At 63.8% G+C, this 12,693-nt stretch overlaps 1 protein-coding gene across 9 annotated transcripts in view; it reads right to left on the reverse strand.

Annotated features, from left to right (window-relative positions):
• The window catches only part of CACNA2D2 (calcium voltage-gated channel auxiliary subunit alpha2delta 2), a 115,940-nt gene that overhangs the window by 25,610 nt on the left and 77,637 nt on the right, over positions 1 to 12,693 (reverse strand). For all 9 annotated transcript variants that reach the window (XM_073230620.1, XM_073230621.1, XM_073230624.1 and 6 more), the window contains exon 4: positions 2,008 to 2,067. In XM_073230620.1, the coding sequence (XP_073086721.1) occupies positions 2,008 to 2,067 (60 nt within the window). The remainder of the gene's footprint in view (positions 1 to 2,007; positions 2,068 to 12,693) is intronic.

Consider the following 12,693-nt stretch of genomic DNA (forward strand, 5'->3'; position numbering starts at 1 on the left):
CTGCCCATCCACAGGGGCCACGGTTCCTCTGGTGTCCAGCGGCCATGGCCAGGGCTGTGGCTACAGGCCCCCTGCCCTGCCACAGCCAGGTGTGTGAGTCATGGCCTGGGACTAGAGAGGGGGCAGGGAGCCTCACATCCAGACACCCGCCTTTGCTCTCTCGTCTCTGCTCTCACCCTGCAGGCCCCAGGGTCCCCCAAGTGTCTGGGCTGGTGTCCATGGTGGGGTGTGTGTGGATGTGGGCACACCACTGGCCACTTCTCAGAGGTCAGTATACAGACCTACTGTGTGCTGTGGACACTGGAGGCCACACCCACTGACCACGCTCAGTGGGCTCAGTCTGACCTCACAGCCCAGGTGTCTCCTCTAGAGGTCATCCTCCCCATCTCAGAAGTAAGAAGCCCCAGCCCACTCCGTCCACAGGGCACCCACTGGGCATGTGGGCAGGTGGTGGGCAGCACTGGGGCAGGCTGCTTCTGGCTTGGGGGCCACAAGGGGGCAGAGAGGCCAGCCCCCTAGGACACTGGCTGGGCCACCTGCACTGGACCACCTGTAGTGGAGGTTGGGGGCCACTGGGGGCCACTCCCAGGGCCAGGGCCAGAAGGAGGGGCCCCAGGGAGTGAACACTCAGGCCTCTCCTAAGCATTGGAGAGGAATATGGCTGTCACCTCCTGAAGGTCACTGCGAAGGACATGGCTTGAAGGGTGGGTGGCGTGCTTGCAAGGGACAAACACCCTATCCCGTCCCAGCCTCAGCTCCCCAGGACCCCCAGCACAGTCCTGCCTGCAGCTGCTGCCAGCTCCCCGCCCAGGCAGGTGGGCTGTGCGGCCCCCCATTAGCACTGGTGACTCAGCCTGGCAGCTGAGGCAGCCCCAGGGGTGCTGGGGGGCGCAGGGCCCTGTCCCTGCAGCAGGAGGGAGAGGGTGATACAGAGCCAGCTGCCGCAGATACCGCAGCGGGACAGCCGGCCAGACTGCGGGCTGTGGGGTGGGGGTGGGGAGCACTGGGCTATGGCAGGGCCTGGCTGCTCTGCGGTCACACCCAGAGCTGGGAGCACCTCAGGGCAAGTTGGGGGGCTGGGGCGGCCACCTGCCAGACCCTCCGGGACTCCTTGGCCACCATAGTACCTCAGCTAGGTCTGACCTCTCTGCACCTGCGTACCCCATTGAGTGTGCCCCAGCCTGCCGCTGAGATGCGCTGGGCCCAGAGCTGCAGGGCCAAGGGCCTCCGGCCCCCCACCCCACCCGGACTGGCCCCTGGGCCCTGGGGGCAGCTGTTGGTGCCACTCCCTGTGTTCAGCACACAGACCACCAGGAGGCGCAGCCGGTGCCTGTGCAGCTGCGGTGGACACAGCGAGCCCCACCCACTGGTCTGGTCCCTCAGGGTCTAGTCGTTGGTGGCTTTGGGGTTCCCCAAGGCTGGGAAGGACGCAGTCTCTCTTCTGGCTGACTGTGACCCTCTGAGAGGCTAGGTGGCAGAGGGGGGCAGGTGTGCTCAGCTCTCCTGCTGCCTGCCTCGAGAGGGCTGGCCAGGGCTGAGGCTGGGCTCCAGAGGTTCCCTTCCTCCCGCACGTCTGGGGATCCCCCATCCCTATCCTCCAGTGGGAGCAGGCTGCTGCCCGGGGAAGCCCCGGGCGGGCAGAGCGCCCTTCCCTGGTGCCTCTCTGGGGCCAGGGCACCACGTCTGAGAAGTCCCGGAGTCAAGGGGCTTCTCTGCCCCAGGGGCACCTCCTTAACCACCGTGGAGCCAATTTTAGGAGCATCACTCTAGAACTGCCTGTGTGCCTGTGGTGGGGGGTCTCCACAGCCCCTCTGGGGTGCGTGACAGGCACATGTCAGCACCCTGAGTCCCAGCACCAAGAGGAGCCTCAAGTGTTTGTGGAATGCTGGACACAGGTTCCGGCTCCACCCCACAGACCCCTCAGCACCCCCGCCCCCACCCCCACTGACACCCACCCTGCTGGGGCTTGGCAGGTGCTAGGGCAGGGGTGGGTGCTCCAGTTCTTACCTTGATGTTATCCTGCCAGCGATGGGCCCTCTGGAAGTTCTCTGCAGCATCGGCCAACCTCTGAGGGACAGAGCACAGGTCGGTGAGGATGGAGGCTGAGCCCAAAGCCTTCTCCATCCCCCTCTGGGCCGATGGGCTCAGGGTCCCCCGCCTGGCTGGCTGTGTGGCCCTGCCCACAGCTCTGTGGGGCACCCTGTGCGCAGCCCCCGGTGTGGAGGGGTCCCGGACGGAGCAGGACCCAAGCCCTAGAGCCGAGCCCACTGCCACTCTCTACCCCTTACAAACTGGTGTCGCCCAGTGCCAAGAGGAAGCCCTCCGCAGCCACACGCCACAGGGCCTCGCAGACGCCGTGGCCTCCCGCAGGAGGAGCCACGGCCCACCTCTGCCCACCATCCCCTCCCCACTGTCCCTGTCCCGGCTTCCTGAGCGCCTCCCAGCAGGGCTCTGCAGGCCTGTCCACACCAGCCTGGCCCTTCCTTGGGGGCTGGTCCTGCGGCCCCTCCTTCGAGGCCCCTGGGCCTGTGAGTGTAGGTGTGTGTCCTGTCCCACACCTTGTCACCCAGCACAGACGGTGCGATGCGTGGAGATGTGGCAGAGCCAGCCCTGCCCCTCACAGTCCAGAGGCGAGGAGACACACAGCCCAGCAGAACAGCAGGGGAGGAGCAGCTGAGGTACTTCTAGAAGGCTCAGCACTTGGGAGCTTGGGATGTCAGGGAGGGCTTCCTGGAGGAGGCACTGGTCTTGGCCATCCTCAGGGCCTGAACCCCAGTCACCCTTCTGGGGGCCTTATTTTGTGTCTCCATGGATCTTGGGGCTACAAGAGCCTGGGGATCCCACAGGTGACCCCCATATAGCTGAGCGCAGTGGAGTCCTTTAAACATAATGACGACTGTCACCGCAAATTGGTCACCAACTGCAGGAAGCCCTGTCCGGCCAGGAACACATCACATTCTCCACATGCCTGACCTGTGCCCCTCGGGTGGGGATGCCCAGGCATGGGGACGGCACGCAGCCTGGCCAAGGCCATGTAGTGAGTTGGTCAGGCTGGCCCTGAGCCTGGCCTTCGCCCCATTTTGCCTCGCCCAGCCCACGACCGGGGTCTGGGGCCCACCACAGGGCCCACCATGCTCGGCGAGGGACAGTCCCCCACTCCCGTCCCACTGTGTCCCACAGTGCAGTAAGCTCCTGCCTCCTGCCGCTACTCAGAAGGCCCTTGTCTCTTGGTGCTCGTGACACACGCCCTTTCCATCAGTAGGCCTGGTGGCACGTGGGCCCCAGAGGGGAGATTCTAATAGAGCCTGGCGGCTGCCCGTTCAAGGGAGGTGTGAGTCAGGACACAAAGACCCGCTTTCTCTCCCTCCTGGTGTGGAACAGTGGGCAGTGGGGGCCTCTCTGCAGAGCCACGGCCTCCACTCTGGGGCAGGACGCCACCCTGGCGGCCAGAAGGGATGCCCAGAGCCACCCCCCCCACTGGGCCTGCCGCCTCCGCGGGCCATGAGCAGTGAATGCTGGCATGACTGCAGGAAGGCACCTGGGCTCACACCCCTCGAGTCACAGTGCTGGGCTTCCCCTGGAGTGAGCCCCTCTCCTGCCACCCCTCCTATTACTGCAGAGCCTGCGTGGGGGCCACACACCTATCAGCCTCAGGTACCATAGGCCTCTCCGCTTCCAGATGCCTCCTGTGTTTGCCTCCAATCCTGAACCTTCCCGAGCTCCTGGACACCTTCCTGGGGGGGGGACCCTTAGGCCCACGGGCATTCACACAAGCCTGTCCTGAATGAGCCCGTCCACCTTGGAGCTGTGCCCCATTGGTCCTCGATAGCACTTGAGCCCCCTCCTGCTGGCTCCTGCATCCGTCTTGGTCATTGTCACCTATTCTCTGCACAGCACCTGGAGCCTTCAAAATGCAGATCTGATATTGTGACCGCATCCCCCTCCTGCCCCTAAACTCTCAGCAGCTCCCCATATAAAAGGCAAAGCTTTCTTGAGACCCCCAAGGGGCCCACCTGCACCCACCTCCTGACCCTCCCTTTCCATGCTGGGCCCTCCTACTGGCCTAGACCACAAACACCCCACCCTGACTGCCACCCCGCACGAGCAAGGCCAATTCACAGCCCGCAGTGCCCTTCTCAGAGGACAGTACTGTGTGAAATGGATGGTCAGCCACGCTCTCACCACTGTTAACTGGGCCCCACCATGCAGCCCGGGTGGGAAGCGTAAGGTCTTAGGCAAATGCCGCACATCCCCTTTCTTTACCCGGTGGCCCACCACCTTCCCGGGACCCAGACCTTCTCACAGTGGGCCTGGAGCCACTGTGGGGGTCCACTGAGGCCACTGCTCTTCAGGGAGGATGAGGCTGGGGCAGGGTGTGGAGTAACTAGATGAGGTCCCTTGCCACGGAAAAGCCACAGGGTTGATGGCGTGGTAAACACCACACAGACATTAGTCTTGGCCTCCAAGCTGGGCCACGGCACCTCCCTGATGGCTGGGGGGGTGCCAGCTCCTTCACCCCTCAGGGCTCAGCTCGGAGCACGGGATTCCCAGGCCCCAGGACACTGGGCTGCAGGCCTTCCGACCTCCCAGCCTAGCAGCCTCTGTGAGGGGGGCCTGGGGAAAGGGACCCAGCCCCAGTCTCCTTGAATTCATGGAGTCCCATGGGCGCAAAGGCCCAGGTCAGCCCACTGACTCGTGAATAACAGAGTCGCAACAGCCACTGCGAAAGGATTACTTTTAATCCTCGGTAACGATCAAGCCATTATTATTTTTTCGGTGTTACAGATCAACCAGTCCATCCCCGGGCGCTGGACGTGTAGAAACTGCCGAATGAATGAATACACAGGGCTGCGGTGCAGAAGGAAGGGCCGAAGCGGCTGAGGCAGGCGTCGCAGGCTGTGGCTGAGGATGGGGGACCGGGACCACCCACCCCCGTGCCCGAGGGGCCCCAGGGGTGAATCAGAGCCTGGACAGTCTCGTCCCTGACCCCAGCCCAGCTTCCCTGGGCCTGCCTCCCTGCTGGGGCTCTGGCTGCTCTCGGGCCCCGTGCAGCCTCTGTCTCCCTGCACGCTGCCCTCCTGTGCCCAGACTCTCACCCAGGCTCTTGGAGCTCCCTGACCCCTGCCAGGCCCCAACTGCCCCGTCAGGAGGGAGCCCTCTGCTCTGCTTTCTCCCTTGGGCGCTGAGCATGCTGGGGGCCATTTCTGGCAGCTCACGGGTTTACAGTAACTGGCTGCTGGCACACAGTCGGTGCACAACGAACACCGGCTAAATCAAGGGCAAGGTGTCTCTGGACCTGGGCAGAGGCCTGGGCTGGCTGGCCAGCTGTGTGACCCCAAAACCAGCTCCCAAAACCACTCTCAGAGGAAAAGGCAAGAAAGCAGGGCTGGTGGTACGCAGGCTGGGGACAAAGCTCCCCCTGGGAGCAGCCCCTCGGCAGAGGCTGTGGGCCCCCACTGAGGGAAGTCCTTCATGAGATAAGGGACCTGCGGCCGTGGACCCCTCAGAGGCCAGCGCCTGGAGAGAAGGTCCCTCGGGCTGGCGCTCTGGCCCCTCCATCCTCTTTGAGGGTGTCTGTCTCCCCAGGCCGGTGCCCCCACTTTTCCTCTCCCCCAGCACCCAGCCCGGAAGGGTCTGGGCAGCAGCTGCCTATCCAGCAGGACTTGTTTTGCACAGCCTGAAGGGAAGACTGTGAGTGCTTTGGCCTGAAGTACTCACAGCTCCTTTCTCTTCCAAGGAGATCCGAGGGGCTTAGGGTGAAAGGCCCTGGACTCTTGTAGCGCAGGAGAGGTCTGGGCCATGGAGGCTGAGCCTGCAGGAGCTGTGGGGGGGCACTGAGGCGGAGGGAGGTGACGGTGACAGACGACATCAGCCCTCGGTGCTGGCACCCGCCCTGGCCTGGGGCTTCATTGACCGGCAGACAGTCCAGCGACAGGTGAGGATGGCCTGCACCTGCCCCCCAGCTCCCTGACCCAGCAAGACACCTGAGAGGTGGGCCCATAGGTGAGGGGCTAAGGCCCAGAGGGTGAGGGCCACTGCCCGGGCCCCTGGGGATGGAGAGATAGAGGGCATCAAGCCCAGGTCTCCCAGCACTGCCAGACGTTTCAGGGAAGGACCAGGGCTGGCCAGGTGGGTCAGGCTGGCTGGGCTCAGGTCCCGCATCTTTCCTCCAGAGCGGCTCCTCTGCTCCTCCCTCGGGACAGGGACTCAGTCCCTGGCCCCCCAGACGCGGCTCTGAGCCTACCCCAACCTTGGTGTCCCGGGGTGCAGACCCCAGGGAGTGAGCAGCAGGGTGTCCAGCAGCCGCCCGGCTCTGCTGCCTTGGCACGGGCGGGCCTTGTGCTGGCTCTGTACTCTGCACTGATAGATCCTAAATACAGATTTCCAATTTCCAGAGCTGTTATGGTCTAATGAGTAAATAATATACATATTTAAAACTGTCTAAAAACATATCTGCATAATTAAAATATCTGCACAATAATGAAGCGACATGCAGTTTAGCAAGGAGGAGCTAGAGCCCAAGGGCTGACAACGGGGGCTGCCCTACAGGTGGGGTGGGGGTCCTGGCCCTGGGGGCCCTCCTTCCTGCGGCCTTGGCCTCAGTGGTCAGTCACCGTCTGTCCTCTCCAAGCAGTACATCCAGTCATGGACCAGGGGCATCCCGGCTGGTCCTGACCCTGGCCAAGCTGCGACCTGGGGGAGACACTTGTGTGGGTGGAGGTGCCTGGCACACGTGCGGGGGCCGCCCTGACGTCTCATACTGCCACCATCCATAACACAGGTGCACCCAGAGCTCACAGGCACCTCACTCACCAAGACCTTCTGAGGGAACATCCTGTCCTGATGCCCCATCTGGCTGGGTTCCAGGGGTGAGGAGATGGGCACCTGCACGGTCAGAGTGGCCAACCAGGATCACAACCTGGGCACAGCAGGTGACAGACGCCTTCCTGCCGAGTGGCTGCCAACACCTGGCCTTGCCCTCTGGCCCTCCCCACCCCTTCCCTCCAAGGTTTCTCCTTTCGCCCCTTCCTGCAGTCACCCAAGCCAGACACACCTGGTCCCAGCACATCTGAGCCACCCTTTCTGTTAATCCCGCTTCCAGCACAGAGATTGAACAACCACTGGGACCATGAAACACAAACATGTAAACCCCAGACCAAAATTCCAGCAGCCGCGAAGGGCGCCACAGGGGGAGCCTTCATGCGAGGCCCCGCCGCTGCCGGCAACGACGGTCTCCCTGGCCTTTTCCCTTGCCAGCCACACGCAGGCTCCATGAGTGGATAAAAAAATTAGTAAAATGGATTTTTCTCTTAAAAATAAAAAGGTCAAAATACTTGTAACAGGGAAAAAGCCATTTGAGTTGTGGTTCCTGCCTGGAGGGGCGCCTGCCCCGAGGGGGGACCTGTCACTCTCTAGGGGCCTTGCGGGCTCGGTTATCGATCCCTGTGTCCTCTTCGGTCCTGTGTGCAAGGAGCAGCCTGTTTAATTTCCCAGGAAAATGATGAAGCAGCCACGGGGGCCTGTAATGAAGACAGAGGCAGGGCTGGGGACCTGGTGTCCCAGAGGCTTCGATTTCAGACCAGGCAGAATTCCCCAGCACACTGTGGGCCTCCAGGACTCCGGTGGGGCTGCATTTTGCCATGAGAGGATATACAAACCCACTCTCACACCTATCCCTGGCATGCGACCCTGAAGTGGACATTTTAACTCCCGGAGCACGGAGGCCACAGGCTCTGGGACACCACCTCTGGGAAGGAAAGGAGAGGCCAGCACTCAGGTGCTGTTACGGCCTTGCAGCTCCAGCGGGAGCCACAGTCAAGTCAGAAGGCATGGGTCCAGGGTGTCATGGGACAGAAGCCAAACATGCCCACGGAGAGCAGGGCAAGGGGCGAGCGGAGGGCCTGTGGCTGGGCAGAGCATCCAGGGGCCGGCTTGCATCTACAGAGCACGTGTCAGGGGCCAGGCACGAAGGACCTCGGGAGCGTCGCACTCTGGCGTCGGGCTGCTTCGGGAAGGGAGCACAGCCCTGTGCTGAGAGCTCTCACCCGGGCCTGCTAGTCTCTGCCGCCGCTCCTGGGCCCCTGTGTGGCCCCGGAGAGAGGGGGTTCCTCGCTGAGGGACATGCCAACAGGCCCCACACAGGGTCAGGTGTGTGTCCCAGCGCCCAGCCTGCAGAGGCCCCTTAGCCCCCAGAGTGTGAGCCTCAGGCTGGGCCGGGGGCCTCTGAGGCTGCTTCCAAGGCACTGCCCACCCTGCCTGGCACGGCCTCCGGGGGTTTGCACGGTGAGAACCGCAGCCTTGCCCATGCCCCTCAGCCTCCAGTGCCTGCACCCTGAGCCTGTCCCGGTGAGCCGGGTGCGGTTCCTCCTGCATTTGCCAGTTCTGTCAGCTTTCCTCCCTCTGCCTGTCACCGAAGCTTCTTCCATCCTTTAGGAGCATGTTGGCAGCACCCAGTGCGAGGACCAGGCCCCAGCTGGGCCACCTCTGGCTAGAGAGGCCGGGTGGTTGCCATTCTTCTGAGTGTCCCGTGTCCCCTCTCCCCACCTCAGGCCACACTGCAGAGACACACGGGTGGGTGTGGGTGTGGCACGGCACCCGGGCAGCGCTCTGCGTGGCTTCCCCTGGGGATCAGGAGGTGCCCTCGGACCTGTCAGCTGAGAGGACCGGGAGTCCCCGGGGTGGAGCGGCAGAGGCCAGGCCAGAGGTGGCGCTGGTGACAGGGTGCAGGGACCCTAGGTGGTGCGGAGGGAAGGCACAGGTAGGGTGAGGCTGAGTCTAAACACGGGCCTCATCGGGCGCCCCACACAGAGGGCTCAAGGAGCTGCCTCGGGGGCCTGAACTGGGGATATCTGCTTTGCAGGACCCCATCCCCACCATGGACCTGGTGAGACTGCCCCCCACCCGCCCCACCTGGCCGCTGCCAGTCAGGAATGCAATGGTCCGGAAGAACAAGGCACTGGGCCTTGCTGGTGAGAGGCGGGGGGTGGCGGGCGTAGGACCCCCACCTGGCCGGGTGAGCTGGGAGTTGGGCACCGCCTGCCCTATCCCAACACCCCCTTTAAGAAGCCTTCTCAGACGCCTCCACACCCCACATGGCTCAGAAGCAGGATGTGGGAGGGTGGCAGTTCCAGTGGGAAGGGGTTCACGTGACCTTCCCTCTTCCCTGTCAACAAATGCTTATTAAGCACCTGGTGTGTACCTGGGCTGTGCAGACGTGGTGGGTCAGTACGGACAAGGCCCTGCTCTCGTGCGGGGCACCATCAGGAGGCTCTTTGTACCCCGCCTCTTCCCCTACTGCCATTCTGTCCCACTGTCCTGAGCACGGAACTTGGTAGAGGCCTCTGCAGTGAGGGCTGCCTGGGGCAGCATCTTCCTTGGCAGCCATTGCAGGTGCTAGGGGACCCCTTGCTATGAAATGCACTTCCTCCTGAATGCCCCCCACAACTAGGGCAGCAGAGTCTGTCCGCGAGGACGGCAGAGCCCAAGCCCCCGCCCAGCCGCATACTCTCCTCCCATGATGTTATTTTTACACTTTTTCCTAAAACACAGCCTGAGCAGGCCCTTCTCGACTCTATTAACATTAGGAATCTAATCAGTAATCAGGCAGCTCATAATTTTCTGATTAGCTCTGATTAGGCCCAACGTCAGGGGGGAGAGAGGGTGGGGCCGTGCAGAGGGGGTGGGGCTGGCGGGGAGCCTGGGATGTGCCTGCCGGGGCAGTGGCCCAGCCGGGGCGGAGGGCGAGGGCCCCTGGTCTTGCTGTCGTCTGTCCCGGAGGAGGACGTGGGTGGACCTGGGGTCAGAAGGCAAGGACGTGGAGGGGCCCCTGGCCCACCTTGCAGCAGACCCCAGGGCAGGTTGGGCCTGCGCTTCAGCAGTACGGACAGAGACCAGGGCTGGGCAGGCGGCCCTGAGGGCTGGGCTTGGGCATCCACGTGGGCCCTGCCTTCCTCCCACCGTGGCTCACACTCCAGGCAGATCCCGGGGGCAGCCGTGAGTGACGGGGCCAACGACAGGGCAGGCCTGCTCAGAGGGTGATGTGGGACCCTGACGTGGAACATGGCCCTGGTGCTGTCACTGAGCACACACGGGCAGTTGCTGGCTTGAGGACCATCCCCTCCAACGAGGAGACCATGATGCTGGGCCCCCGCTGCACAGGGAAGGCAGGGAGCCAAGGCCTGGACAGCCTCTCGGGTAACAGCACCAGTTAGGGGCCCGGCCTGGGCCTGCGGAGGCACCCCAGGCTGGGCTCGGGCCTCCCTCTGCTGGAGGCCTGGCTGTCACCTCTGCAACACGCGCTCAGACGGGAGCACGGTGCTGGCCGAGCCAGACCTCCTAGACCTGCCATAACCTGTGAAGCCCCCCATCCTCCAGCCTTCCCAGCAGGCCTGGACTGAGGGCCCTGCCCCTGCCCTTGGTCTGGATCTGGGTCACAGGTCACCACCCCTTGTCCCAGGTAACCATCCAGGCGACCTCTGGTGACCTGCTCAAGCTGCCAGAGGAGGTGTGCGCGAATGCCATGCAGATGGGCGCGGAGGCAATCAGCCTGACTCTAGGAGCTGCCGCCGGCCTCGGCTGCTGTCTTCTCTCCCAATTTGCATCTCATTACCCAGAAGGCTGTGCTCACTGGGGTTTCAAAGTACAAGAGCATTGAGCCCCGTGGCTCTGCCCCCAGCAGGACAGGCTTCCTGGTGCATGGCCCGCGGGTACCCTCCGCAGCAGCCCTACCAGCCTTGTCACCACCTCAATCCCCCCAACCACCGCCACCACTCCCTGTCACTCTGCCACCGTCCCCCCCAGCTCCTGTGGCCCTGACCCCCCTCACCAGCACCTCCCCACCACTGGGCCCATCACCCAACCCCTCTCTGCCCATCACCCACAGCATCACCGCAAGGTTAGGGAAGCAGTAAGACGTGAGCAGTGGCCTCCTGTCAGCCACCCAGTGTGGCCTGGACACTCGTGCTCAGAACTGGTTCTCAAAGGGAGACTTCAAGGCCAGGACAGGGGTGCTTGTTCCCTGGGAGAGCCAGCAGAGTGGCCTCAGTTTACTGCCCATTAGTGGCTACAGTGCCGCTAGGGGCAGGGCCCAGAGCTGTCTGACATGGGTCCAAAACGGGGCTCCCAATAGCCCCACGTCCCGAGGCAGTGTGTCCATGGAGGAGGTCGGGAGCGTTCAGGACCCACCTGGGGCGGGGTCAGGGCGAGCTGGGAGGGCTTCTGGGAAGAGGGAAGGGCAGACCAAAACTGCAGACAGGGAAGGGGAAGAGGGGTTCTGGTGGGGGCCTCTGCAGGGCCAAGCTGCGGAGGCAGGAACCGGCGGGCTGCTCTGTGGGGAGAGGCGGGCAGGCAAGGCCGGGGCAGCTGACAGGGCCTCCACCCCTCGGGGCCTCCCTCTGCCTGCAGGTGTCTGCGCTCCCAGCCACCTCCGCGGGACGTCAGGACGCCCCTCGCTTCACACACATTGCCTCTAAGCCCCATGAGGCTTGGTCCTTATTCCCACTCCACCGACAGGGACACAAGAGCCGAGGTGAGGCTGAAGCAAGATGCCACAGGGCCCCCAGGGGAGTGGGAGTGAGAGCCTGCTCAGCTGTCACCCCCTAGGTGTGGGTGCCTGAGGCCCCTCCCTGTAGCTGCCCACCAGCTTTGGCCCCACCGGGACACAAAGCTGGTATTGGAGGGCCTGGGGGCAATGCTGGGGGGGCCTGGGCAGAGCCCGCAGGCAGACAAAGGCCTGGAGGCGGAGGGTGGGGTAGGCACAGCCTGGCTGCCAGGTGGAAACGCCCAGGGTAGAAGCTGCTCTGAACATGGCTGCATCCCACTGCTGCAAGCAGCCTCCACACGTGGTCATCACGAGGAGTAAAGGCGGCTGGTGGGACAGCTGGAGCCTTGGCCACAACATTTAAGGCATTTGTCAGAGCCGTGGGACACGACGGGCTGCCGGGCGCTAATGGCTTCTGCCTGTGGCTGCCAAGCGAGAAGAGGGCGGGCAGTAGAGGTGGCCTTGCTCCTGCCCAGGCTCTGTGCCACCCCATGCTGCGTGGCTGCTTCCTGACAGGTGGGGCCCACTTGGGCTTTACAGATGCCTAGCAACAGCGCAGAGCCATGATGCCCGCTGGGCAGGGTGGGCAGGCAGCCATGCAGCACAAGCCTGCCTCCTTGGGGCACCTCTGCCACCCCAGCCTGCATTTGGGCTGCAGCCCCTCTTCCCTGGGACGTGGGCCTGGGAGTCTGCTCTCTACCACACCAGCTCCCAGGAAAGAGACTCCTGAACCCAGCTGGCCAGGCCTCCATCTCAGCCCTCTGAGGTGGGCTTGGTGTGGGGGAGACCCCGCTAGTGACAGACCCCGAGTGGGCTTGGAGCCGTCCTGACCAGGTGATCTCAGCTCCTATGGCCTGTCACCCCCCGTGAAGCGGGAAATAGCAGCACCCACTCAGGGAGCCTGGCTGTGCCGGCGCATGGGGCTGGAGGTGCCGAGGTGTGTTAGGGAGGGCCCGGTGGCCTCAGAACTCCGGTCCCCTCCCCAGGCTGAGACCAGAGGAGGCACCAGGGGTCACTGGAGGTGACTGAGGCCGGCAGCGCGCTCCGGCCCCCGGGAGCCCTCCTCCACCCGTGGCAGCCCCAGCACTGGGACCCCTGCAGCATCGGGGCTGGTTCTGCCTGGGGCGGTGTCCACCTGGGCTGAGCCTGGGGAC

This window comes from Manis javanica, chromosome 3 (genome assembly GCF_040802235.1).
Source record: "Manis javanica isolate MJ-LG chromosome 3, MJ_LKY, whole genome shotgun sequence".
Classification (NCBI taxonomy): domain Eukaryota; kingdom Metazoa; phylum Chordata; class Mammalia; order Pholidota; family Manidae; genus Manis; species Manis javanica.